Here is a 26,383-nt window from a genome sequence, read left to right as displayed (position 1 = left end):
TCCCTGTGGTTTTTATATAATAGTACTAATTATCTTTTCTAGAGCTTCCCAGAATATGCTTCATCTAACAGTACTTCCCTTATTTTAAAACAGCTGTCATGAGCCTCATCTCCCCCAACACTAAACTTTCTCCAGTCACTAAATATCTAGTCCCTTTACTGATCATCTTTCTGAATGGCCTTTAGCTTTTAAAGTGTTTCCCCGGGGCGCCTGGGTGGCACAGCGGTTAAGCGTCTGCCTTCGGCTCAGGGCGTGATCCCGGCGATCTGGGATCGAGCCCCACATCAGGCTCCTCCGCTATGAGCCTGCTTCTTCCTCTCCCACTCCCCCTGCTTGTGTTACCTCTCTCGCTGGCTGTCTCTATCTCTGTCAAATAAATAAATAAAATCTTTAAAAAAATAAATAAATAAATAAAAATAAATAAAGTGTTTCCCCATAAATGGACATACGCTCCAGATAAGGTTTTTCTAAACAGCAGTTTTCAGTGAGACTCTTTCCCTTCTACCCACTGACATATTTCTATTACTGCAATTCAAAACTTCATCTGTTGTCCTGCCAGGGCTTTGTTATTCTCTAACTATGCAATATATCTTTTCTTAAACTTGTAAGTAAGACTTTGCATTTATCTGTGTTAATTTTTATCTTGGTTGGGGGGTCCTCATTATAGCCTTTAAAACCCTGATTTTAACATTTAAGCATACCTTTGTATAAGCAGTTTTTATACTCTACATATTTATTATTTGAAAAACTAAACTAATAATCATTCATTAATCACTTTTTCTGTGTAAAACACTTTGTCTCATCTCTCCTTTTCAATTCCAAGTCCAGTTTTCATGATGGGGAGATACACCAACTTACAACTATTTTTCTTTTTTAGAAAGTATGTCAGAATTTATTTTAATGCTGTGGTTCTAATGTGTTGTTTTTTTTTAACCCTTCTTACCTAAAGAATATAAAAATACCAATTCAGAAGGAAATATACACCCCAGTGTTTTTTTGCAGCATTATTTACAATAACCAAATTATGGAAGCAACCCAAGTGTCCATTGATAGATGAGTAGATAAAAGAGAAGTACACACAACATGCACACATATACATGGAATATTATTCAGCCATAAAAAAGGAATGAACTCTATGGTCGTAACATTTTTGTAAATTTAATTGTTAAAATGCACTTAAAATGTTTGCATTATCCTGATTTTATGAGTATAAAACTAGAAAGACACTTTACTACTTCTTAAAAACTTTTTCAAAGGCAATTCACATTTGATTGTGAGAAGTTCAAGTAAAATGGAAAGAAGATTTTTTTAAAAAAGGCTTAATGGCATCCCAGTTTCCAGGGGCTATTGAATTTTAGTGTTTTCTAGATTGTTCTCTGCATGTACATAGGTTGCTGTATGACAATATAAACAATATGTGCTGTTTTATGACTTATTTCAGATAACAAATTATTGAGTATTTTCACATCAGTATAGATATGTTATCCTTTTTTAATGGCTTTATAATATTCTTTTGTAGTGTTATACTATGATTTATTTAACCCAGTCTCAATTGGTAAACATCGGATTGTTATATACACCTCTTTACACATTTATTTAATTATCTCCAAGCACTGGGTTGCCCACCTTAGAATTCATTACTGCCGGAAAAAGATTGTTCCGGTTTCCAACATGCCTTTGAATGTTGCTGCCCCCTAGTAGCAAAATATAACACAAACATTATAACAGACTTTTTTTGGACACCGGTTGATTCTGAAAATGGCACAAACATACAAATGATGCTAATACAAACATACAGTGACACAAATATGCCTAATTGAAACCAGAGTTTGGGTTATTCTTCCTTACATTTTAGATTTAAATTTACTATAATCATAATCTATAGCTCCAAAGCAAAAGGGAAAGAGAAATGTTTTCCCTGCAAAACCACTTTAAAATTACTTTCGGGGCGCCTGGGTGGCACAGCGGTTAAGCGTCTGCCTTCGGCTCAGGGTGTGATCCCAGCGTTCTGGGATCCAGCCCCACATCAGGCTCTTCCACTATGAGCCTGCTTCTTCTTTATCCCACTCCCCCTGCTTGTGTTCCCTCTCTCGCTGGCTGTCTCTATCTCTGTCGAATAAATAAATAAAATCTTTAAAAAAAAATTTACTGTCAATATGTCATATGATTTTTTTTCCCCAAAAATTTATTTATTAGAGAGAGAGCGTGCATGCAAGTGCAAACGGGGAGAGGGAGAATCTCCAGCAAACTCCCTGCAGAGCAGGGAGCCTGACACAGGGCTTGATCTCACAGCCTTGAGATCATGACCTGAGCCAAAATCAAGAGTCGGATGCTTAACTGACTGAGCTACCACCCAGGTGCCCCTGTCATATGATTCTTTAAAATGTTTTTTATTTTTTATTTTATTTTTTTTAATGTTTTTTTAAACCGGGTTGATTTTGTTCCAAAAAATGGTTTTGTAAAATTATATTAATTATATGCCTCTGCATATGAATTCTGTATGTAAAAAGGCTAACTAGATCAAAATATAAGGATAATAACTTTGCATAAACATTACCAAATTACTTTTTAATTTTACCAAATTATACTGGACATGCTACCTCTTTCCTAGTACTCTTATGAATGCTGGTGTTATCAATGTTCTTGATCATTAACAATCTCAAAGTCAAGCTTCTCTCTCTTTTTTTTTTTTAAGATTTTATTTATTTGAGAGAGAGCACTAGAGAGAGGGAGAGCAAGCATCAGTGGGGGTGCCCAGAGTCAGGCTTCTCTTCACAAGCTAATGACAGCTTGTCACTTCTCTTTGCATTTCTTTCATTACTAGTGATACTGAACATCTTTTTAAAAGTGTATTGATAGGGACGCCTGGGTGGCTTAGTCGGTAGGGTGTCTGCCTTTGGTTCGGGTCATGATCCCAGGGTCCTGGGATTGAGTTCTGCATCAGGCTCCCTGCTCAGCTGGGAGCCTGCTTCTCTCTCTGCCTGCTTGTGCTTGCTCTCTCTCTCCCTGACAAATAAATAAATAAAATCTTTTTAAAAATAATAAATAAAAAGTATATTGATATTTTGCACATTTGTATCATTTCAAATATTTTTATTAGTTTGTGGTTTGATTTTTGCCTATGATCAACTAGCAGCCTTTTCCTTTATGGTTTTTGAATTTCATCGCACAAATGAACTAGAAAGGCATTTTTTGATAGTTTTCAAATGTTGTATTTATCTAATATAAACAAAAGTTATAAAAACAGTCAGCCTGTTAGAATGGAAAGGGCCCTGATTTTAGAATCAGACCTGAATTTTAAGTTCCAACTCCTCATGTATTACATTGGGTAGACTATTTTAATCTCTCTGAACCTGTCTGCTCATGTGTAACGTATGATCATGTCATAAGGTTATTGTAAGTATTAAAATGAAATGCATATACATATTAAAGAAAATACACATAAAACACCTTTATATATGCCTGGCAAGTAGTAAATGCTTGTTTTCTTTCTTCTTTTTTAATACTCTACTTTGGCAGATGATGTCGGTTCATACAGACTGTATTGTGTCCGTGCAGATTTTAAGTACATTGATGGAAATAACGATTAGAAATGGTGAGTATAGGGGCGCCTGAGTGGCACAGCGGTTAAGCGTCTGCCTTCGGCTCAGGGCGTGATCCCGGCGTTACGGGATCGAGCCCCACATCAGGCTCCTCTGCTATGAGCCTGCTTCTTCCTCTCCCACTCCCCCTGCTTGTGTTCCCTCTCTCGCTGGCTGTCTCTATCTCTGTCGAATAAATAAATAAAATCTTAAAAAAAAAAAATGGTGAGTATATAAATTTACTCTGATTAGCAGTGTGAATTATTGGTTGCTATGTGTACAGTCTCTTTCATATTGCTTAACATTTAAGATATTCATACATATAGAATAAAATTATTTTTTGTGATCTAGAATCTTTAATAATGGCCTGAAACTCCAATAAAAATTAGTGTCTGCATTTTTGTAGTTGCATTGAGAAAAAAGATATAAGATCTTACAAGTGACAGGCCTAACCTAATACTTACCAACTCATGGGTTACTGTCCTGGGTAAATGGAAATAGTTGCAAGTTTGTTATTTATTTAGCCAATTAACTTTAACTGGCTTATTGACGAGCAAGTATTGTACTGATTGTGCACTGAGGAGATTGAAAATATCCACTACAAAAAGGTAACAATTGTTTTCTCACCTTTGAGATCCCTTATAAAATGAAACAAGCATCGTGATTTACATCTCTCACTTGTTTTGAGGATTGGGACTATATGGGCACTGAAGATGGTAAAATCTTCCTGTGTCAGGAGAACTTGGTATTTTAACATTGTTATTTTCAGTCTTTTCAAAGTGTGTTACTTCCTGAGTTACACCCTTTTATTCATCATCACTCTCAGATACTTTCATAAATGTCATTTCCTTCACATTTCCTTGAAAACCTGTAATTCGTATATGATCATTCTAAGTAACTATATTGTTAACATATTACCAGATGTCATTTCTATAAAATCATCGTAATAATCCATGTTTCACATGCAGACTGTCACCTTGCAACTGTGTGTTTGTGAACCTGGGATTTGAGATAAATTTTCTTCTGTTAACTAGATACCTTCAGTGATTCACCAGTTTGGCCCTGGATCCCATCGTTATCTGATATAGCAGCCGTGTTTTTCAATATGGGAATTGATTTCAGATCTTTGTTTCCTCTGGAGAATCTTCAGCCGGACTTTAATGAAGACAATCTAGTGTAAGTTTTCTTTTCATTATTAACTCCCAAAAACATTCTTTTAAATAATTTGTAATATGATAACAGTTAATATTCTTTTCAGTACCCATTCTTGGTTTTTTTAAACCTCTCAAAGTTGAAATGTGTTCTTAACATCTGTCTTAATCTGCAAGTCATCATCAAGTTTAACAAGGAGGAAATAGAAACATTTAAAATTTTTAAATTTTTTAAAATAAAACTGACATTATTTGACATTATTTGTTATTTGACATCATTCTGTTATTTGACATTATTTGCTTATTTGACATTATTTGTTGGCGATACTGGCCAAAGAAATTAGATAATTATTTGACATTATTTCTTGGCATTAATTTGACATTATTCTGTTGGCAATACTGGCCAAAGGAATTAGATAAGAGAAAAAAATAAGAGATATAAAAACTGGAAATGAGTTGGTGAAAGTTTCATTATTTGCAGAAGATGTGTGTTAATGTATACAAAGAAGCCTAAGAGTCAGCTGAAAAGCTGTAACAAATAAAAGAAACAAGTAAGAGAAATTGGTATGGGACACCTGGCTGTGAGTTCAAGCCCCACATTAGGCATGGAGCCTACTTAAAAAAGAAACGGGGGCATCTGGGTGGCCAACTCTTGGTTTCAGCTCAGGCCATGATCTCAGGGTGCTGAGATCAAGCTCCACGTCAGGCTCTGTGCTCAGCGGGGAGTCTGCTTAAGATTCTCTCTGTCTCTCTCTCTGTCTCTCCTCCCATTCATCTGTTTGCTCACTCTCTCTCTCTCTCTCTCTCAAATAAATAAAATAATTCTTTAAAAAAGAGACAGAAGTTGGTATGGATGCCAGAGTACAAAGTTTAAAAAGAGAAATTAGTAACCTTCAGGTATATGAACTGTAGCTAGTTTAAAAGATAAACCGGGGGTGGGGAGGAGGGGGTGCCTGGCTGGCTCAGTTGGTAGAGCAGGTGATTCTTGATCTCAGGGTCATGAATTCGAGCCCTACCTTGTGGGTAGAGATTACATTAAAAAATTTTAAAAACAAAATCTTAAAAAAAAAGATAAACTGGAAGAAAAGACTTCATTTACAACAGCAAGAAAAATGTATGAAATACCTAGGAATAAACTTAAACAGAAGGGAGAGAAAGTGTGTGTGTGTGTGTGTGTGTGTGTGCGCGCGCGTAAACATTACTAAGAGACAAAATAGAAGACCTAAATAAATGGAAGAGCATACCATACTTTCAGATAGGAAGATTCAACATTATATAAATACATTAGAGCTCCTAAAGTTAAACCATAAACTTAATGATATTTGAGTAAGAAATGCCAGTGGGATATTTTGTGGGGAAGGGGAGAGTTGATACTATACAAGTGATTCTAAAGTCATATGGAAAAAAATAATATCCAGAAAAGCTTTGAGAAAGAAGAGTTAGGAGGCAGGACTGGCCTTAGCAGATAGTAGTATGGGACAAGCACAAAGTGCAAAGCTCTGTCAGTGGAGCAAAGTAAGTTCAAAATAGAACCAAATACATATAGATACTTAGTAAATGCTAAAGATGCTATTTCATAAATGAAAGAGTAAGCTATTAAGTATCTGGTACTATCCATTATCTGGAAAACTGGGTAGCCATCTGAAAAAAATTTTGCATCCATACCTCAAACTGATAGATCAAAGATTTAAATATATACAATGAAACCATAAAAGTAATAGAAGAAACCAGCAGGTTTTTATAATCCTAGAAAAGGGGGAAATGGTTTTGTGTATGAACTAAGACTCAAAAGCCATAAATAGGAAAATTAATTTATTTGACCACATTAAAAACAATTTGTCATGACAGCAATCACTATACACAAAGTGAAAAGAAAAGCCTCAAAAGGGAGTGGGAAGGAGCTATAGTATTTATGTGAATTTTTCATATTCATGCATATATGTATGAATGAAACAACTCTGGTTACAAACAAAGGTTTAGTTTCAAATTAATAAAAATATCAATAACCTATTAGAAAAAAGGAATAAACTGATCACAGAAATAAAAATGGTTCTTAAATATGAGAATATATTCATCTTCACTTCTGAGAAAAAGGTAAATTCTTGTTACTGCTATATCCAAAGCCAAACTCTCACCTCTCTAGTTCTCTTTCCACTCTGTACAGGATCCCTTGTTGCTCAGATGTAATCTGTATTTAAAAATGTGTTGGATAGCAAATTTTCAGATAAAGACTATATTCTATCACTTTAGGGAAAATAATGCTTTCCCAGCCCATCCAAAAAACCCAGCCATTTCCCCCAAACATTACTAAAGTACTCAAACCACCTATATTTAAAAAGTTAAAATATCAATTATTTTATTATTTAACATTTAATGAATTCAGTAATGTGGTAATGTATGTTGTGTGCAACAGATTTGAATTTTTCTTCACTGTTGTAAGCAGATACAGTAGTGGAATAGTGAAATAAAGATATACAATGAATGCATTAAGACATAATACATGCAAATGCTATTTAGCAAAGTAGTTTTTTTTATTGGTTACTTACCAGTTAAAGAGTTAGCCTCAGTTAGGTTTGGTGACTACAGCAGGGAGGTCGTGGCTGTAGTCACTGTTGCTGTGAAGTAGTAGGCATCGATGAGCACTGGAAAGCACGAAGGAGCTGGTGAAGGAATGAGTGAACCATGATGAAATGCCTGTTTAAGCAGCATGAGTACAAGACTGAATCCTATTGAGATATGACCACAACTCACTCTTCTAAGACTTATATGCAACTTAACCATTTTTGTTGGTGTGTATGAAATGTTTGAAGGTTCTTAAATAATCAGTTAGCGTGAATAATATACTAAAGCATAGTAGAACGGTTCTTTTCTTGACCATTAATCTGTTAGGTGTACAGACTTAAAATCTGAGTCACAACTAACCTCTTTCTCTTCTGCATTCCATCAATTCTCACATCCCTGTGTTCTGCTTTCTCTGTTCATGTCACAGCTGTTCTTTCCTTTTTGTTACCATTGTTAGTCTAATTCATATCCTCTTTTCATGCCTACCTGGCAAAAAAAAAAAAAAATCTCCTTTCCTCAGGGCCTTTCTACCTCCAAGATATTTATTCTTTTCACTGTTGCAGGATTCCTTTTATGAAACATAGCCTGGAACTTCTTTCTCCTCTGTTCTCGAACTTTTTACACCTTGTATTTAAAACTCTACAATTTGACCTGTTTTCTGTTTTGCTGTCCCTTTTGTTCTAACCAAAATGATCTGCTTGCTGTTCCTCCATATTAGTCATCACTGCATTGGTTCTTCCTCATACTGATCCCTCACCTCCATCCTCAGTGTCTGCTCACCAAAATATTACCTCTCTCGTTGAAGCACAGTTTCTAAGAGCAAGACAGGGCGCTTGGGTGGCTCAGTCAGTTAAGCATCTGCCTTTAGCAGGTACTATCCTAGGGTCCTGGGATTGAGCCCCACATGGGGCCCACTGCTCAGTGGGGAACCTGCTTTTCCTTCTGCCCACTCCTCCCCCCCCCCGCTTTGTGCTCTCTCTCGCTCTTGCTCTCTCTCTCAAATAAATAAATAAAATCTTTAAAAAATAAGAGCAAGACAGTCTTATCTGTATGGAACAGATTAATAAATCATGTTACATTAATAATCATCACAACTACTAATAGTTACATATTGCTTTACTATGTGCCAGGCACAGTTCTAAGGGCTTCACATATAGCACTTCATTTAATGGTCACTACAACTATTAGATAGTATTCTCATTCCCATTTTACAGGTAAGTCAGGCACAAAAAGGTTAAGTAGTTTGCCTGAGGTTTACAGCTAGGAAGGCCACACAGGACTACCAAGCAGAGACTTTAAAAGCTAAGAAAGCTTTTCGTATATAATTATGGCAGTATAAGACATATTAAGTGAAAAAAAGAGAGGTGCACAACAGAGTATATAGTGTGCTGCCATTTATATTAAGGGGGGGGCAAATAAATAAATACATATTTATTTGTATATACATAAAATGCTTGTGGAAGGAAGGACTAAAACTAGTAGTGATTGTGGGGAGGGGAAATGGGTGGCAAAAGGCCTAGCCTGAGGACAGTTCTTCACAGCATACTGTGCCTTGATACCTTATGAAGTTTTTTTAACCATATAAAGGTATTATTTATTCAAAAAATTAAGAAAATATCTTTTGAAGGCCAAATTCATGTGTCTCCTCCTTCATGGACCTGGACTGATTACCTCAACCAAAACTGCGGTGCTTAGAATTGTTTTTTTTATATTGCTGTCTATTCATGAGACCTTTATTATGAGTTCTTTGTAGTCAGAGCCACCGTCTACATACTTCTCTGACACCAAGAACAATGAGGATAGTGCCTTATAAAAAGTAGCTGTTCAAGGGAAAACTAATGCATAGAGGTAGAAATCAGATCAGTGTTTACCAGGAGTGGGATTAGCGAAGTGACTTGGATTTGGCATGAAGGGACTTTTGTGGGTAATGGAAATGTTCTACTACTACTTTATTCTGTTGGTGGTTACACTACTATATATATTTATCAAAACTTTAAATGGGTATATTCCTTTTATTGTATGTAAATTATGCTTCAACAAAACTTTCTTGTTGTTTGGTGTTTCTTAAAATATTTTGTGCTTAATTTCACATTGCTTTATTCACTTTTCAATAGTTCTGAAACACAAATGACATTGTGGGGGGAAGGAAGTGAAGATTCATCTTGTAAGCCAATTTTTTCAACTCTTCCTGAAACCAACATTTTAAATGTGGTTAAGGTAGGGAAAAACTTCTTTTTTATGTCTTTAGCACAGAACTGGAACCATTTAGTTTTGTGGTTAGTGGTTTTAAAACAAAATCACTAGTGTTTTACCAGGTGATTTCCAATCTTTGAAATTTCTTATTCTTTGTATTAAATGTCGTTTTTGCTGTTTTTATTTTTTGTTTTAATATTAGGAGTAAAAGGGAACTTTAGACTTATAGAATTAATATAGTTCTAGGATACCTTTACTAAGAAGCTTTTAGAAACCAATGTTTTTTAGAACCAATAATTTTTTTAGAATTAGGATGTATGAAGGGAAAAAAGTTATTACTTGTAACTTAGTGATTAAGAATTAATAGCAGTGTTAAAACTTTTTAGTGGCTGAATCAAGTCAGTGATACTGAATCATTAAAAAAATCTCAATGAAAATTGGAGAAGAAAATACTTATCCTGTCACCATTCTATTCAACTAATAACATGAATATTTCTTGCCTTCTTTTTTCTAGACATCTGATGTTTTGCTTTCTATAAGTTCTCTTTTGCATTTTATCAGAAAGTTTTTATAATTTAAACTCTCCAAGTAAAATATATCTCCTTAAGTTGTTTTGTCTTTGTACTTCTGTCACAGTTTCTAGGCTTGTGTACATCTATACATCCAGAAGGTTACCAGGATCATGAAATAATGTTGCTGATTTTAATGTTGTTTAAAATGAGTTTGGAGAAACAGCTGAAACAAATTCCTCTAGTGGACTTTCAAAGCCTCCTGATAAATCTGATGAAAAACATTAGAGATTGGAACACAAAGGTAACCATACTTAAAGCTTTTGTATTGGTTTTAGTGTTGGTTTTTTGTATACCATCACAATTTGACTTTCATAGTGCATATGGAATTAATAGTTTCTAAGCTCAGTTAAGATCTCTGGGAGATGAAAAATAAACTGAGGAAGGGACTATCTTTGTTGGAACTATATTAAATTTATGATAACTGATCTTCTCTAAAACTGCAGCTATTCATTCAAAACAAAATGTGTTTATTGGGGATTTACCAGGGGCCAAGCATTAATGTAAGTGTTAGAGATACAGCCCTGGAAAACATAAATCCATTGCCTTTATGGAAGTTCTTTGCTAGTTAGAGGGTTAAATAATAAAGAAAATGTGTATTATAATATGTCAAGTTGTAATAAGGGCTGCAAATTGAAATAAAGCAGGACATGGGTATAGAGAACAGCAAAGCAGGAATCTTCTGGTATTTCAGATAAGGCAGTCAGGGAATGCCCTTCTGAAGTGACCTTTGAGGAGAGACCTACATGAAATGATGAAGCAAAGTCACACATACAACAAAAATTTGAGTTGAACATCTATAGCCATATTAAGGGTAAATGTGTAATTTTTGTTAGGTTTTTAAGAATTATATATATATATTTTTAAGATTTTATTTATTTATTTATTCGACAGAGATAGAGACAGCCAGCGAGAGAGGGAACACAAGCAGGGGGAGTGGGAGAGGAAGAAGCAGGCTCACAGCAGAAAAGCCTGATGCGGGGCTCGATCCCATAACGCCGGGATCACGCCCTGAGCCAAAGGCAGACGCCCAACCACTGTGCCACCCAGGCGCCCCAAGAATTATATTTTTTAACCTTTTTTGATGGAAAATTTCAAACGTGCAAAAGTAGAGAGAGAAGTATGATGAACCCATTAAGTATTTATCACCCAGCTTCAACAACTAACAAGACATAATCAACCTTGTCTCATCTGTTACCCTCATCCCATACTTTCTTCCCCTACTCAGTATTTTGAAGCAATTTGTTAGACTTTAAATACTGAAATAGTTGAGGATCCCTAAAATGCAAGAAATCCCAGGTCAGGAACATGTATGATCTTTTGCAACTCTCATTATATACCTTTAGAAACTGGTATTTGTATTTAGTTCTGTTTAGGGGCACTTGGGTGGCTCAGGCAGTTAAGCATCCAACTCTTGATTTCAGTTCAGGTCATGATCTCAGGGTCCTGGGGTGTAGCCTCCAGTCGGGCTCCACACTCAGCAGGGAGTCTGCTTGAGGATTCTCTCTCCCTCTACCCCTCCCCCCGCTCGCACACACTCTCTCTCTCTCTCAAATAAATAAATCTTAAATTAGATCTATTTAGATTTAGATTTGTATTTTTCTAGGGAGGACTTTTTAGATATAGGTATAGGTACGACATAGAACAAAACGTGAAAGCCAAATGAAATTCTGATAAATATATCTGTTCAGTGTGTTCCAGAGTTTAAGATAAAACTGAATCTGTGTACTATGTATTGTGATTTAGCAGGTTCTAGACTCCACGCTGTTTCTAAAAATAAATGCTCTTTTTGTCATCATGCTCCTATAGGGCAAGAAGGGATGCGGATGATTTGGTTCCACTGACCTATTTGAAAAATCTTGCCCATTCTTTGTTTTCAGGTGCCTGAACTCTGTCTGGCCATAAATGAACTGTCTAATCATCCACACAACCTTCTGTGGTTGGTTCAGCTGGTTCCTAACTGGACATCACGTGGACGGTATTGAAAATTGAGAATTAAACATTAGGAAAAATTTATATTTACATAAATGAAAATACTTTTGGGTCTTTTATTTCCTTTCATCATTCCTTAAATGTTAGATCAGTCTTTTATTTCATAGTCAGCTGTGGGAAAAAGCATTGACAACCTGATTCTAATACTTAGATCATTTTGTGATATTCTTGACTTTTGATTTTAGCTTATCTTATAACTTAATACAGATGGCACATATCATGAAAATGAATGGATTAGCATTTTCTTTTTTTCTTTTTTTTTACTTTAGTAAACATAAATGTGAGCAATAAGATAGATTTTCTGTCAATAAATCAGCACGGCCAAAGATAAAGGCTCTTAATGATTTGCCTGAGTTTCAGGCAATTCTAACTTTATGTACAAATATTTTACATAAAAATGTTACTGTTCCATTAAAGTTTACATGTTCTTATACTGTCTTCTCTTGAAACACTGTTTCCAGTTAGAACAACTTTGGGCTCATTCATTTGCTTCTCAAACAGTATTGATTAAAATGCATTCTGACTACGTTTAAATTCTATTTCCAGGCAACTAAGACAGTGCCTCAGCCTAGTGATTATTTCAAAGCTTTTGGATGAGAAACATGAAGATATCCCTAATGCCAATAATCTGCAGGTATAAATGATATTTTTCTTTTCTTTTCATAAATGAGAAAGATAGTGAGGTATAAGGAAAATTGACAGTTCTTAAGTCGAAAGTTCTGCGGTTAGATCTCAGCTCTCAAACATAATACTATTCATATAATCCTTAGAATGATACTTAACTAATGAGATCCATTACATGTTCATGATGTCATACTCATTAACATATAGGTTGGTGGTGGGCAGTTAGATGGATTAATGTACAAATACTGGGAAAATCAAAATGTGCTATATAAGTATGACTATTTATATGATTATTTAACAAGGTTAGCAATTTTATCACAAGATTAGAACTTGCAGAACTATTGTACGTTAATTGCATCTTGTACCTGTTTTAATATTAAATAGTAGAGCTTAAACATGGTTGTCCGCTAGTAATTGTTCAGTAGTAAATACATCATGTATAGATGAATGGGTTTAAATACGTCCAATGGAAGCTCCACTGAAAGGTCCTGAAAGCTTTTTACAAACATTTATAACACTAAGGGAGCTACAGAGGCTACACATAGTTAGAATTTTAAAACTCAACATCTGACCTGGTCTAGATGTGTTCTTGTGTGAACTGCAATTCAATACAAGATGCTCTGTTCTCTACCAAGTCCTGGGGATAAAAAAAAATGAATTAGAGACTCTGCTCTTGAAAACATAATCTAGGTTGATTGTAGTACAATGTAGTAAGAACAAGGATAGAGGTATGCACAGGGTGCTGTGGGACAGAGAGATTGAAAGGGACAGCTGGTTTCTTCATTAGTAGAGCTCAGGTAGATTTGATTCCAGGTATATGAGGACTGTCAGTCCTTTCAGTGATACTTAACTTGCATCAAAAGAGAATTCTTTTTAGAATTCATTGACTTCTACTCATAGGGAGATTCAGCTTTGCTGACTTTCAAATAATTTCACAGAGAAAGGATTCTGTTTGGCCTCTATTGTAGTGCCATTTGGTCTCCTCCTCGAACTTTTATCCTCCATTACAAGTACTGAACCTTTTAATTTAAAATCCCTTTTAAGCAAATGAGGACTTTTAAGTGAAGGAGAATTGGATATCACTGGACTATAAAGAAAGCTAAAGGGGCAAAATTAGAGAAGGCAAAATGAACAGAGAACCACTGGAAAGAAGTAGACTAAGAAAGAGCAACTGTATTGCTTAATATTGTCCGGTTTCTCCTCTTTCTGTTGATAGATATCAGTCCTACATCGCTATCTTGTGCAAATGAAGCCTTCAGATTTGTTGAAGAAAATGGTCTTGAAGAAAAGGGCTGAACAGCCAAATGGCACTATTGATGACAGTCTTCATTTGGAACTCGAAAAGCAGGTATCCGGGGCTAGACCATCTCAAAAGAGTATATACAAGTATAACTGATGCCAGTTTCCTAACGACAGGCTGATAGCATAGGCATTTCTGGATTTAGAGACTTAGATACATTCTAGCAAACACAATTATAAAGTAAATGATATTTTTTTTAGTTATTGCTGTCATGAAATTCGTAAGTAATCTTGAGTGTTGAGAACTGAGGTAAAAGGCTGGTTGTTGGTAATTTAATACTGGGAGTATTTTTTATACTCCTTTACTAGGGCAGTTGTGAGATGGTAAAAGGAATGCGCTGGAGTCAGAAGTCAGGAAGCCCGGCTCAGGTCATGATCCCAGCGTTCTGGGATCGAGCCCCGAATCGGGCTCCCTGCTCAGCAGGAAGCCTGCTTCTCCCTCTCCCACTCCCCCTGCTTGTGTTCCCTGTCTCGCTGCCTCTCTCTCTCTGTCAAATAAATAAATAAATAAAATCTTTAAATAAAAAAGAAGTAGTAGCAGTCAGGAAGCCTAGGTTAAATGCTTGGCTTTTCCCTACTTACCAGTTCAGTTAACCTTAGCAAATTCTTTAATCCTTCCTGGACAACTCTCCTGATGTGTAAACTGGGATGATATCTATCCTAGCTAATTCATGGGTGTTTGTTTTATTTATTTCTCTAACAGGCATATTACCTGACCTACATTCTTCTTCATTTAGTTGGTGAAGTTAGTTGTTCTCATTCTTTCTCTTCTGGACAACGGGTAGGTAGTTTTTAGTGTTTTTTGTTTTTAATAAGTGTCACTATTGATGGAATAAATGAATGTTCTTTATATAGAAGAAAACTTTGTAAAAGTTTGTAAAACTTTGTAAAAGTTAACATTGTGTTTGCTATAGAAATCCCAGTGTACACTGGAAGGAAGGAAGTAATAGCAACCATATCATTGGCAAGAATTGTCTGCACATGTTAGTTCTGTTTTTGGAGTGTAATTTAACCATCATAACTTGACAGTAATGTAATATGGTAATAAGATACCAAGGTCACCAAATGGGCCAGCTCTTAGCTGGTTTCTTCCCATCTCTTCTCCCACTACACTTTTTTTTTCCTTTAGAAATATATTTGCCTTCATGGGGCGCCTGGGTGGCACAGCGGTTGGGCGTTTGCCTTCGGCTCAGGGCGTGATCCCGGCGTTCTGGGATCGAGCCCCACATCAGGCTCCTCTGCTGTGAGCCTGCTTCTTCCTCTCCCACTCCCCCTGCTTGTGTTCCCTCTCTTGCTGGCTGTCTCTATCTCTGTCGAATAAATAAAAATAAAATCTTTAAAAAAAAAAAAAGAAAGAAATATATTTGCCTTCAAAATTAAATTGATGGTAAGTCAGGCTACTTTACATATGCGTTTCTTAATTATCTCCCATGCTAAGATTTTCATTTTGAATTATTCTGTCCTTCCCATACTACCATAATCCATACTTCTGGGGAAAGTTCTTATTTATGTCATCATGTTTCATACTGTAGGTATTCCAACCTATTTTACTTAGTATTATCTCCTTAGTCATTGTGAAAAGGACCTAACACTGGTTCATGTGGGGTTTTCTTTTTTTTTTTTTTTTTTTTTTAGATTTTTATTTATTTATTCGACAGAGATAGAGACAGCCAGCGAGAGAGGGAACACAAACAGGGGGAGTAGGAGAGGAAGAAGCAGGCTCATAGCGGAGGAGCCCAATGTGGGGCTCAATCCCATAACGCTGGGATCACGCCCTGAGCCGAAGGCAGACGCCTAACAGCTGTGCCACCCAGGAACCCCCATGTGGGGTTTTCTTAGGCTGTGATGTTTGTTTTGCTTTTTGGATTGTTTTTTTTTTTTTAGGTAGACACACAATGTTACATTAGTTTCAGGTGTACAACAGTGAGTCAACAGGTTTATATATTATACTGTGCTCACCACAAGTGTAGCTACTGTCTCTCACCATACAGTGCTATTACAACACCATTGACTATATTCCCTATGCTGTACCCTTTATCCCCATGACTTACTCATTCCTAAGCTGGAAATCTGTTATCTCCCACTCCCCTTCAGCCATTTTGCCCACCCCTTCACCCTCCTCCACCCTCTGGCAACCATCAGTTTGTTCTCTGTATTTATAGGTTTGTTTCTGCTTTTTGTTTTTCATTTGTTTTTTAGGTTTCACATATAAGTGAAATCACATAGTATTTGTCTTCTTCTGTCTGACTTATTTCACTTAGCATAATACTCTAGGTTCACCCATTTGTCTCACATGGCATGATCTCATTCTTTTTATGGCTAGATGGTATTCGTGTGTGTGTGTGTGTGTGTGTGTGTGTGTATACATACATGTATATATACCACATTTTCTTAATCCTTTCTGTCACTGAACACTTGGGTTGCTTCCATTCTTGGCTTGTAAATAATGCTGCAGTAAACATAGGGGTGCATATATTTTTTCAAAGTAATGTTTTTGTTTTCTTTGGGTGAATGCCCAGTGATGGAATGACTGAGTCATTTGGTACTTCATTTAATTTTTTAAGGAATCTCCATACTGCTTTCCACAGTGGCCATACCAATTCACATTCCCACCAACAGTACACGAGGGTTCCTTTTTCTCCACATCCTTGTCAACACTTGTTTTTTCTTGTCTTTTGCTTCTAGCCATTCTGATAGGTGTAAGGTGGTATCTCATTGTGGTTTTGATTTGTATTTCCTTGATGATTAATAATATTGAGCATCTTTTCATGTATCTATTTGCCATCTGTAGGTCTTCTTTGGAAAAATGTCTATTTAAGTCTTCTGCCTATTTTTTAATTGGATTTTTTTTGGGTTTTGAATTTTTTATATATTTTGGATATTAACCAAATCAGATATTAACCTTAATCAGATATATCATTTGCAAATATCTTCTCCCATTCAGTAGGTTGCCTTTTCATTTTGTTTATGCTTTCCTTCCCTGTGCAGTAGCTCATATATTATAAACACTGTTGTACATAGCACTACATTTGCTCTCTCTCTTTTTTTTTTTTTAAGTTTATTTATTTAAGTAATCTCTGTACCCAACATGGGGCTCGAGATCAAGAGTTATATGCTCCCCTGACCGAGCCAGCTACCTGCCTGCCCCTAAAACGGTTTGCTCTCCTGCTTGGAATCTAATGTAGTCATCTATCTGTATTGTTCTTATATAGGTCTTCACGTTTTTTAAATTATTTTTTCTGATTAAAAGCAATGATTATTGTTTAAAAATTCAATTTTTATAAAACTAAGTTAGAAAGTAAAAGACTCCTATTATCCGATGCCCCCCTATAAATTTCTCCATAATTTGTGCACATACTAACTTAATTACTTCAACAAAAATGGAGTCATACTATTCATATTATTTGCAACTTATCTTTTTTGCCTTAAGATATTAGCACTTCTAATAACTAAAGTATTTCAAAATCTTTATTGATGAACATTGTATTATGTTCCTTGTGATAACACACAGTACTAACATGAACATGCTTATTTGTATAGTTCTACCAACCTGTACAAGCATTTCTGTAGGATAAATTACTAGAATTAGAATTGCTAAATCAAAGCTTGTAAATTTTTCAAATTTTAATTATTGTAAAATAACGGTTATCACATTTCCCTTCCAAAAAGTGTCCATTTACATTCTCTCCTTAGTATATTCAACCTTACTGTATGTATGACAGTGACTGTTTTGGACTATACACTTCTAAAACTTAAGACACTTAATTTTTCAAGAAACTACTTTTAAACCTTGTTTTGCTCATAGAGAAAAAGTAAGTTAGTTTGTTATTTGAATATTCTATTAGAGAATATGTTAAAAAAGGACTCTTTAAATTTCTGAGCATTACATCACAGAACTCTAACATTAATTTTCATTAATGTAGCTTAATCTGCAGCAAAACAACTTTCATTTTTATATATATTTTTATGTTAACTAACAATAAATCTTAACATAAGTCTTATTGTTGTGGCAGTTACTGTTTTCACAGATATGACTGCTCTTATGTTATGGTTAACATCAGAAATCGATAACTGGAGAATGATAGATTTTTAAATGGTTGTTCTAACGGCATCATCTCCTCTTTGTTAATTTGCAATGCTTCTAAGTTGTTTTTATCCTTCATGTTTGTTTTACACAGAAACACTTCGTGCACCTCTGTGGGGCTTTGGAAAAGCATGTTAAGTGTGATATTAGGGAAGATGCAAGACTGTTTTATAGAACTAAGGTAAGTGTGTGTTTTTCATGAGAATTTTTAGGTTTTGTTTTTGTTATTGTCTAGCTTTGATTGCATTAATATTTGAGGAAGAGAATCATATAAGCCTCTCTTTAAAAAGGGGGGAGGGGGCACCTGGGTGGCTCAGTCAGTTAAGTGTCTGCCTTCGGCTTAGGTCATTATCCTGGAGTCCCGGGATTGAGCCCCACATTGGGCAGGGGGGGAGCCTCCCTGCTCAGTGGGGAGTCTGCTTCTCCCTTTGCCCTTCACCCTGTTCATGCTCTCTCACCCCTCTCGTGCTGTCTGGCTGTCACTTTCTGAAATAAATAAAATCTTTATTAAAAAAAGAACATATAAGATGAAAAATATGACTTTCTCCTTTAATAACATAAATCAGTTTCTACTAATACTTCTAGCTAAATTAGAAGTGAAAAGAGGAGTGCCTGGCTGGCTCAGTCAGTAGAATATGTAACTCTTCATCTTGGGGTTGTGAGTTTGAGCTCCACATTGGGCGAAGAGATTACTTTTTTTAAAAAAGTGAAAGGGAAAAATCTCAAGACAAATATATCTTTCATTTTACTATACCCTCTATTCTAAAACTCCTGACACCTGAAGAGAAGGTTCTTCCAGTACTAATGAAACTTACCGGGATGCCTGGGTGGCTCAGTCAGTTAAGCATCTGCCTTTGGTTCAGGTCATGATCCCAGGGTCCTAGGATTGAGTCGCACATTGGGCTCCTTGCTCAGCAGGGATCCTGCTTCTCCCTCTGGCTGCTGCTCCCCCTGCTTGTGCTCTCTCTCTCTGACAAATAAATAAATAAAATCTTAAAGGAGGAAGGAACAAACTTATTAGTTTCTTTTCTCATTATACAAATTAAGACTTTTATGCCTAAGTTAATTTTAGGGATTAAAATCAATTTTGTGTGATGGTTGAAAACTTGTTTTGTTCATAGAGCAGAAATAGGTTAGCTGTTATTCTTTGATTATCCCATTAGACAATGTGTTAAAGAAGGTTTCTTCAGGTTTCTGAGTTCTACATCACCCAGTCTGAGCTCTAGGATGGAAATGATTCAGCAGTAAGCTTGCTAAGCTTTTTCCTTAAAAGTTTAGTATATTCAAAGACAGTAGAAAAGATGACTATGAGTATGGAGTTAGGAAAACAACTTGAGTGTTAATGATTTAACAGTTTTTCCTAAAACATTGAACACTTTTTTTAAAAAACTTTTTCTTTTAAGGATTTTTTGATTCCAAATCATCTTTTAGCATTTGTAATGCAAGCTGATTCTTTTTTGCCTTTGTGTTTGGATAAGTCAGTAAATGTGAAGTTACGGCTTTGTAACTTTATATCTTACATTAATTAGCTTGTAAAAGGTTAGTCATTTCAACAATGCCCATTTGGATTCAGTATGTGTATTTGTTTTAGTAGATTTAAGTTAAATACAGAGATGAGCAACTAATGAAGTTGTATCAGATTGCAGATTTTCAGAAATATGTAGGGATAGCTCTTTGACTTAGAAGGGAAACCATAGTTTCAAAGAAGCACATTCTTTTGAACACTGACTAGAGTTACTGGCCCGTAGAACTTGGTGGTAGTGGCTACTGCTGACAGATGTGCTAAAAGGGGACCACCCAAGGTTTTTGTTTCTTAAAGCCAAGGGCCTGCATTGATGGTTGCCAGGGCTTCTCTTACTTAGAGTGGAGAGAGACAGAGGTCTATGGGAATTGCGTCAGGGGATGGTCTGCTGAGGAGTTGCCTCTTCACAACCTGTAATAGAAAAGGTGGTGATTATTTTGGAGAAACTGAATCTGCTGAATTCTAAATGGGGAAAAAAGTAGACCTTTTAATTTATAAATTTAAAGCAGCTATAAAATTCCTGATTTGTCTAAAACATTTTCTGAAGCAATTATGTTTGAGAGCTAATTGAGAATCTCTAGGGTGGTAGGAAAGTTTGAGTTTCAGGCAGAGACTCACTAAACTTTCAAACTTAGGAATATACCTTGTATTTAGAGAGGATTCGTAGTACTTTGCAGAAACCTAGAGAGGCAGAACAGTGAATCTTGGATCTTCTGATGATGTGGAAAGAAACAAATGACAGCCATTTTTGTGGCCTTGAGTTTTTCAAATAGAATTTGGAAAGAGAAGGACAGCCAAAGCCTTGGGCCCTATAACAAAGCCCATGCTTCAGTTTCTCTATGTGGGTGTTCAAAAGCCAGCAAGTTGAAAATGTAAGTGTCTTGCAGGCAGGGAAGGAAAATGTTTTTTCTGGATGATCTTTAGTAACTAATGGGAAAATAGAGTCCTAAGCATTCAGTAATTTAAATTATGGTGATCAAGAAAAGTCTTCTATTAATCACTGTGATTTGAAAGCCCCTCCAGAAGATAAGTAGTTTATTTTCTCTTTCTTGACAAAAATTAAATTGAATTGTTGGATGTGGCCTGTCAAAAGTATCAGATCTTTTATATCAAGCATTAAAATGATTTTAGTTAAGGATGTTTTGATCTGATCCCTTTTTCCCTTTTTGATGTTTTTAAGGTGAAAGACCTGGTTGCCAGGATACATGGAAAATGGCAGGAAATAATCCAGAACTGTCGGCCTACTCAGGTGTCATTTTATTAAACAGTTTTATTTATTCTTAGTTTTGCTAAATGGTATTTCTTTATACTGTTTGAAAAAATATGACAGAGCACTTGCTTCTAGATATCTGAAGATAATCTGAAAACTCCAGTTTAATAATTTGTGTATGTTTTTTAGTTTTTATTTGCTTTATAATTAATTTATTTCCAGAGATGGTTGAGCCCATTTTAAAATGTCACATTGCATCAAATGGAGGTTGATATTTCATGGGGAGCATTTTCCTTAACAGCTTTATTGAGATAAAATTCACGTTATCATATTTCACTCATTTAAAGTGGTTTTTGGTATATGCACAGAGTTGTGTAACCATTACTGCCAAATGTTTTAACGTACTTTAAGACATTTCTGTCAGTCCAGGAAGAAATCCCAGAACCCATTAGCAGCCACTGCCCATTCCCCAACCACCTGCATTTCTATTCCCAACTCCCTCCAAGCCTTTAGGTAACCGCTATTCTTTCTGTCTATATAGATTTGCCTATTCTTCACATTTCATTTAAGTGAAATGATATACTGTGTGGTCTTTTATGACTGGCTTCTATCACGTAATATAATGTTAGGTGAATCCATGTTGTCATGTATGTCATTTCTGTTGCCAAATAATATTCCATTGTATGAATATATCTTATTTATCCACTTATCAGATGGACATTTGAGTATGCTTCTCCTTCCTGGCTGTTCTACATAATGCTTCCATGAACAACACTGCACAGGTTTTAGTGTGAACATGTTTTCAGATGAAAATATTTTGGATGTATATCTGGGAGTGGAATTGCTGGGTCATGTGGTAATTCTATATTAAATGTTTTGAGGAATTGCCAGACTGTTTTCCAAAGTGGCTGCACTGTTTTACATTCCCACCAGAATGTATAAGATTTCTAAATTCTCCACGTTCTTTCTAACACTTGTTATTATCTGTGTTTTTGATTATAGCTGTAGTAGAGGGTTGGTAGAAGAATCTCATGGTTTTAATTCATATTTTCCCAATGACTAATGATGTTGAGCATCTTTTCAGATGCTTGCTGTCTATTCATGTAGCTTCTTTAGAGAAATATCTATTGAAATCCTTTGCTCATTTTTTAATTGGGTTTTTTAATCTTTTTATTATTGAATTGTAGAAATTCTCCATTTGCCCCAAATACAAGTCCCTTGTTGGTATATAATTTGCAAATATATTCTCTAATTCTGTGTGTTGTCTTTTCATTGCCTTGATGGTATCATTTGTAGAACAAAAGTTTTTAACTGTGATGAAGTCCAGTTTTATTTATTATTTTTGCTTTTGTTAGGCTTTTGGTATCGTATCTAAGGGGACTTTGCTTAAGAGGGGCATTGTTTAAGTACCTGGTATTACATTTGCCATACTGTAAGTTTGCCTTTTACAAACTAACTGATAAGTTCTTGTCTAAAATTATGCTTCTCGAATTTTAATGTGCATATAGGCATCAATTTGTTGAAATGCAGATTTTGACTCAATAGGTCTGGCGTGGGGCCTAAGAGATGCTGCATTTCTAACAGGTTCTCAGATTGATACTGCTGGTCCAGGAACCATAATTTCAGTAGATAGGACCTAGAAGTTGCTTAGAGTTTATGTCAAAGCAACAGGAACACTGAAGATTAATTAGGAAAAGTAATCTTAACTCTTCTGTATTTTGACTCTCTTGCTGTTATTGCCCTTCCTAAGATATGCCTGCTCTTTGAGAGCAGCCTTTGAGAAATCTTAAACTAATGGTTTGTTGTTATTTCCGTTTCTAATCTCAATAGATCTTGTTTTAGCCTGGCCACCTTTGCTGATGTGGTATTAAAATAAATGAACTTACTACCAAAACTTTTCTGTTAGTCAGCTTAACATTTTAATCTTCTTAAATACGATCTTCCACATGTGTGTGTTAGTGAGGAAAACATCTTGCACTTATTTTGTACTTTTTTTAATTGTCAGACCACAAAATGTGAAAACTGAAACCAATTACCATAAATTTTCAGAGAAATATACATTATAAAGATTTTATTACTTCCTTTACCAAAACCCTGTTTGATGATTAGTAGTTTTATAAGGATTAATGCATAATCCAACTTTCTTTTATCCTGTTTTTTTCCCCTTCCCTTTTCTAGGGGCAGCTTCATGACTTCTGGGTACCAGATTCTTAACAGGAGTTGAAGCAGCGAAAATATGAACTAAGAGAAATTCAATAAGATCTTTTCCTAGAGGAGTAGAATGCTACAAACTCCAGTGGAATGCTAAGAAAATGTGCTGCAAATGTGCCACTTGAAATATCTAATATGAAGCTGGTAATGAAGAAATTGCCATTTCTGAAGCAGATATGAAACATGATCTGCTTAATTTTAAGGCAACTGACATTTTAAAAAGAGCAGAATCCTGTAACGAGAGGGGAGGGGTAGAAGCAGCAAATAGTTGCATGTCTAACCTGCCCCTATTAACTCTTTTTGTTAAATTGTAAGCCAGTTTTTTGTTTTGTTTTGTTTGTTTTGTTTGTTTTGTATTTATGGCACTTGGATAATCACAGAAAATATGTAGGGAAGGGTTTGGACCAACTTGACTAGTTGGACATGGAAATCAAGACCAAGTTCCAGTTGGGTTTAATTTTCCCCTTGTTTATTTTAGGACTCAAAAAGAAAACTTAGAAGTGAGATTAATAACAAAAATAAATCTCTTCTGTAATTCCTATAAACCACAGGGAGGTTTCAATCCATACATTTTCCTTCACTCTTCAGGATTATAAATCTGTTAGGTTTTTAAAATACATTTAAACAGTTAAGAAACAAATTTGGTATATTGTCAGATCCCCCTTAAGGGGCAGAGGTTAAGCTATACAATAGCATCTCTTTTTATGCCAAAACATTCATATGCAGTTTGTTTTGGGTTCCTTTAAGTGTGTATATATATATTTTTAAATACTGGTTAAATCTTAGAATCTTGGCTAAATCTTAGAATCCTGGCCCTTGGTTAGCCATATTACAGAATTCTATAGTATAGAAGCTTAAAGGTCTGGACAAGTTTCCAAAACCCTTACTTTCATGAGTATATAAGCTTGGCAGAGACCTGGATGGTGTTTATTCTTTGGGACATTGCACACGCATGTGTGTGTGGGTGTGTGTGTCTATGTCTATGTGTATGTGTGTGTGCACGCGCGTGTGTGTGCTTGTATTTTAAATTTGTTGCACTAAAAACCACAGCTGCTCAAAATATTCTTAAACACTGGAAAGCCATCCTTGGGTTTAAATGGTGAAGGGTTAGTAGAAGTGCACATGCTGATCTTAGCCCAAGGGCCCTTTGAAGCCTTTGGTAGTGATAGACCCTTACTAGCTAACTGAAAAATTCTTTCGTTGACTGGGTGTCCCTTTTTGGAGGGGTTTGTTTCTTGAATGAGAATGTCAACTTTTTTTCTTTCAATGTTGACTTGGATGACCCTGCTTTCCTGAGCATTCTGATGTCTCCAGTTGTGGGGGGAAAGATGATGGAGAGGAAGGGAATTGGACTTGGGGTTTATGGTTCGAGAGGGGAGAAAATAATTTTTGAAAAATAGCTTTCTACCTCTAAATTGAGGCTTAGGAGTAAAAAGCATTTTATCTTAAATTTATCATTTACAATAGTATAAGTAATGTTTGAGCCCATGTCAAGCATTGAGCAGTTAGAGATTTTATAGGGAAGACTAAGTAAATCCAATCCCAAGAACCCTGACTGAATGAGGCTCCAGGAGTCAGACCAACAAAAGTTTTATTCTGTGTTGAGTTTACTGGTAAGAATATTATTATCTTGATACTACCTCTCAAGGGTATTATTAGAAAATGCCACTTATGGTTAATGAGATAGATACAAAGAGTTCTATTTGACAGAAGCTTGAAACTCTGGCATCTATCTGCCCAACAATGGGGGCTTTCACTCTTTGTAATTTAATACTTTGTAGATACATTATTTGTGTGTAATTTTATAAGTGTTCATATTTTTCTCATTTTGCATTGTGTAAAGTGTACAAAATCTCAAAGTATAAAATACTGCTTATATTGCTTGTAATTACAGTGTGTAAATATTTTCTAATCGTGTACATTGACGGGGGGACAAGTGGGTTATTCAGGTTTTTTTTTAAGTGACCCTTTTGTACTGCAGTTTCAACAGATAACTGCTCATCAAATTTAAAACCACTTTGATACATTTTTATTTAGCAGTTCCAATAAGAAAAGTCTCTATTTTTAATTGTCTTTCTTCAATAGAGAAAAATACTTCATCTGTCCCTTTACAAATGGCCAGACATCAGTTTGAGCCCTTGTATATATGACTCTGGTAGATGTCTCCGTCTCCAGGTCATACTCCAGTCAGTATTTGCATTGGGTTCTCATACAAATTCTGTGATGATTCTCTTTTAGCACAAGTAGCCCCTGACTTTTCTCCCAAATCAAGTATTATCCTTCTCCCTCTGAGTCCCCATGTTCTGTCTCCCTCCTGCTGTTGTTGCCCAGCGAATGGGATGGTAGTGGGGGGAGAAAATGTTCATTGCACAGAAAATGTCAGGCCACTTTTGGGACTTGGCAAACAAAGCTTGCACTGAGTGGTGGTGTGTTTGGCAATATTACTGTGCCAAAAATAACCTTGTCTAATTTTCTGGATATGTATGTCAAACTTATTACCCTTATTGCAAGCTGAAAATTAAGGTACTTGTAAGTGTTTATGCTTTTGTGTGTAACTGTTTGCCTTTTCTAAACTGCTTTTCTTGTTATCGGAAAATATAATTCTTTTAGTTATATCATGTTAAGAGGCTCTCCATGCACAAAACGCATCTATGTAGCAGTAAAGTAACAGCATTTGTACATTTCCTGTCTATCTTCTGATGGCAATGGTGCCTTTGTCACCTTTTGGAAGGTTGGCATTTTGGTTTTGTTTTGAAGTACAAATAATAGCTTGCTTTCGACTTCACATGAAATCTCCCCAAATGTAAAAGAAAAAGGCGTGTAGTCATCCAGGCTCAGTCAGGAGCATTTGCATTTTTATTTCTGTCCAAACAAGTATAGTTGGTGGGGACTGGCCAGTAATGATGCGTGGAGTCTTTAAACCAAGGGTAATTTTTAAATTTAAAAATAAAAAATTTAAGAGGTGACCTAGTAACAAGTGACTGAGTTGGAAAATTAGGAAGAGACTGTCCTGGTTTGTCTCTAAGGAGGCAAGATTAGGGTAGTGGTGGCTGGGCACGTAGAGCATGATCTGTGGTGATTTCTTACTCACTTGCAGTATTGGTGCACCTCGTTACCTGTGCATCTGTTTTCCCCGGGCAGTCCTGTCAGCCAGTTCCTCCACCAGCTCTTAGGCTGTTTACAAGTAAATGCAGATTTCTCTTTCCTTTCCTTTTTTTTTTTTTTTTTTAAGATTTTTTACTACATCTTGTTTAAAGTCCCATGAATGTATGTGTGTGTTATTAAAAATGCTTTTTCTCAGTTTGAACATGTGTTTGGTAATATTTGTTTGGGAGTGGGGGGTGGTTAAGTATCTGGAATGTCCTGTTTCTTCCCTGTCCCGTCC

General features: G+C 35.7%; 1 protein-coding gene across 2 annotated transcripts in view; it reads left to right on the top strand.

Moving 5' to 3' along the window:
- The window catches only part of SLF2 (SMC5-SMC6 complex localization factor 2), a 48,221-nt gene that overhangs the window by 19,887 nt on the left and 1,951 nt on the right, over window positions 1-26,383 (top strand). Inside the window, exons 10-20 of one of the 2 annotated variants that reach the window (XR_005833214.1) lie at window positions 3,520-3,595; window positions 4,616-4,757; window positions 9,409-9,511; window positions 10,124-10,300; window positions 11,937-12,034; window positions 12,595-12,682; window positions 13,889-14,020; window positions 14,675-14,752; window positions 18,150-18,236; window positions 20,758-20,826; window positions 22,966-23,142. Coding sequence is in view for 1 of the 2 variants with exons in the window: in XM_008707210.2 (XP_008705432.1) it covers window positions 3,520-3,595; window positions 4,616-4,757; window positions 9,409-9,511; window positions 10,124-10,300; window positions 11,937-12,034; window positions 12,595-12,682; window positions 13,889-14,020; window positions 14,675-14,752; window positions 18,150-18,236; window positions 20,758-20,826; window positions 22,966-23,001 (1,086 nt within the window). In the remaining variant the exon portion in view is untranslated. Of the gene's footprint in view, window positions 1-3,519; window positions 3,596-4,615; window positions 4,758-9,408; window positions 9,512-10,123; window positions 10,301-11,936; window positions 12,035-12,594; window positions 12,683-13,888; window positions 14,021-14,674; window positions 14,753-18,149; window positions 18,237-20,757; window positions 20,827-22,965; window positions 26,306-26,383 lie in introns of those variants that run through there. The other variant, XM_008707210.2, reaches the window with a different exon arrangement.

Source organism: Ursus maritimus, unplaced genomic scaffold, assembly GCF_017311325.1.
Source record: "Ursus maritimus isolate PB19 unplaced genomic scaffold, ASM1731132v1 scaffold_7, whole genome shotgun sequence".
Lineage (NCBI taxonomy): Eukaryota > Metazoa > Chordata > Mammalia > Carnivora > Ursidae > Ursus > Ursus maritimus.
The sequence above is the reverse complement of the archived record's forward strand: the minus strand, read 5'-3'. Positions and strand labels throughout refer to the sequence as shown.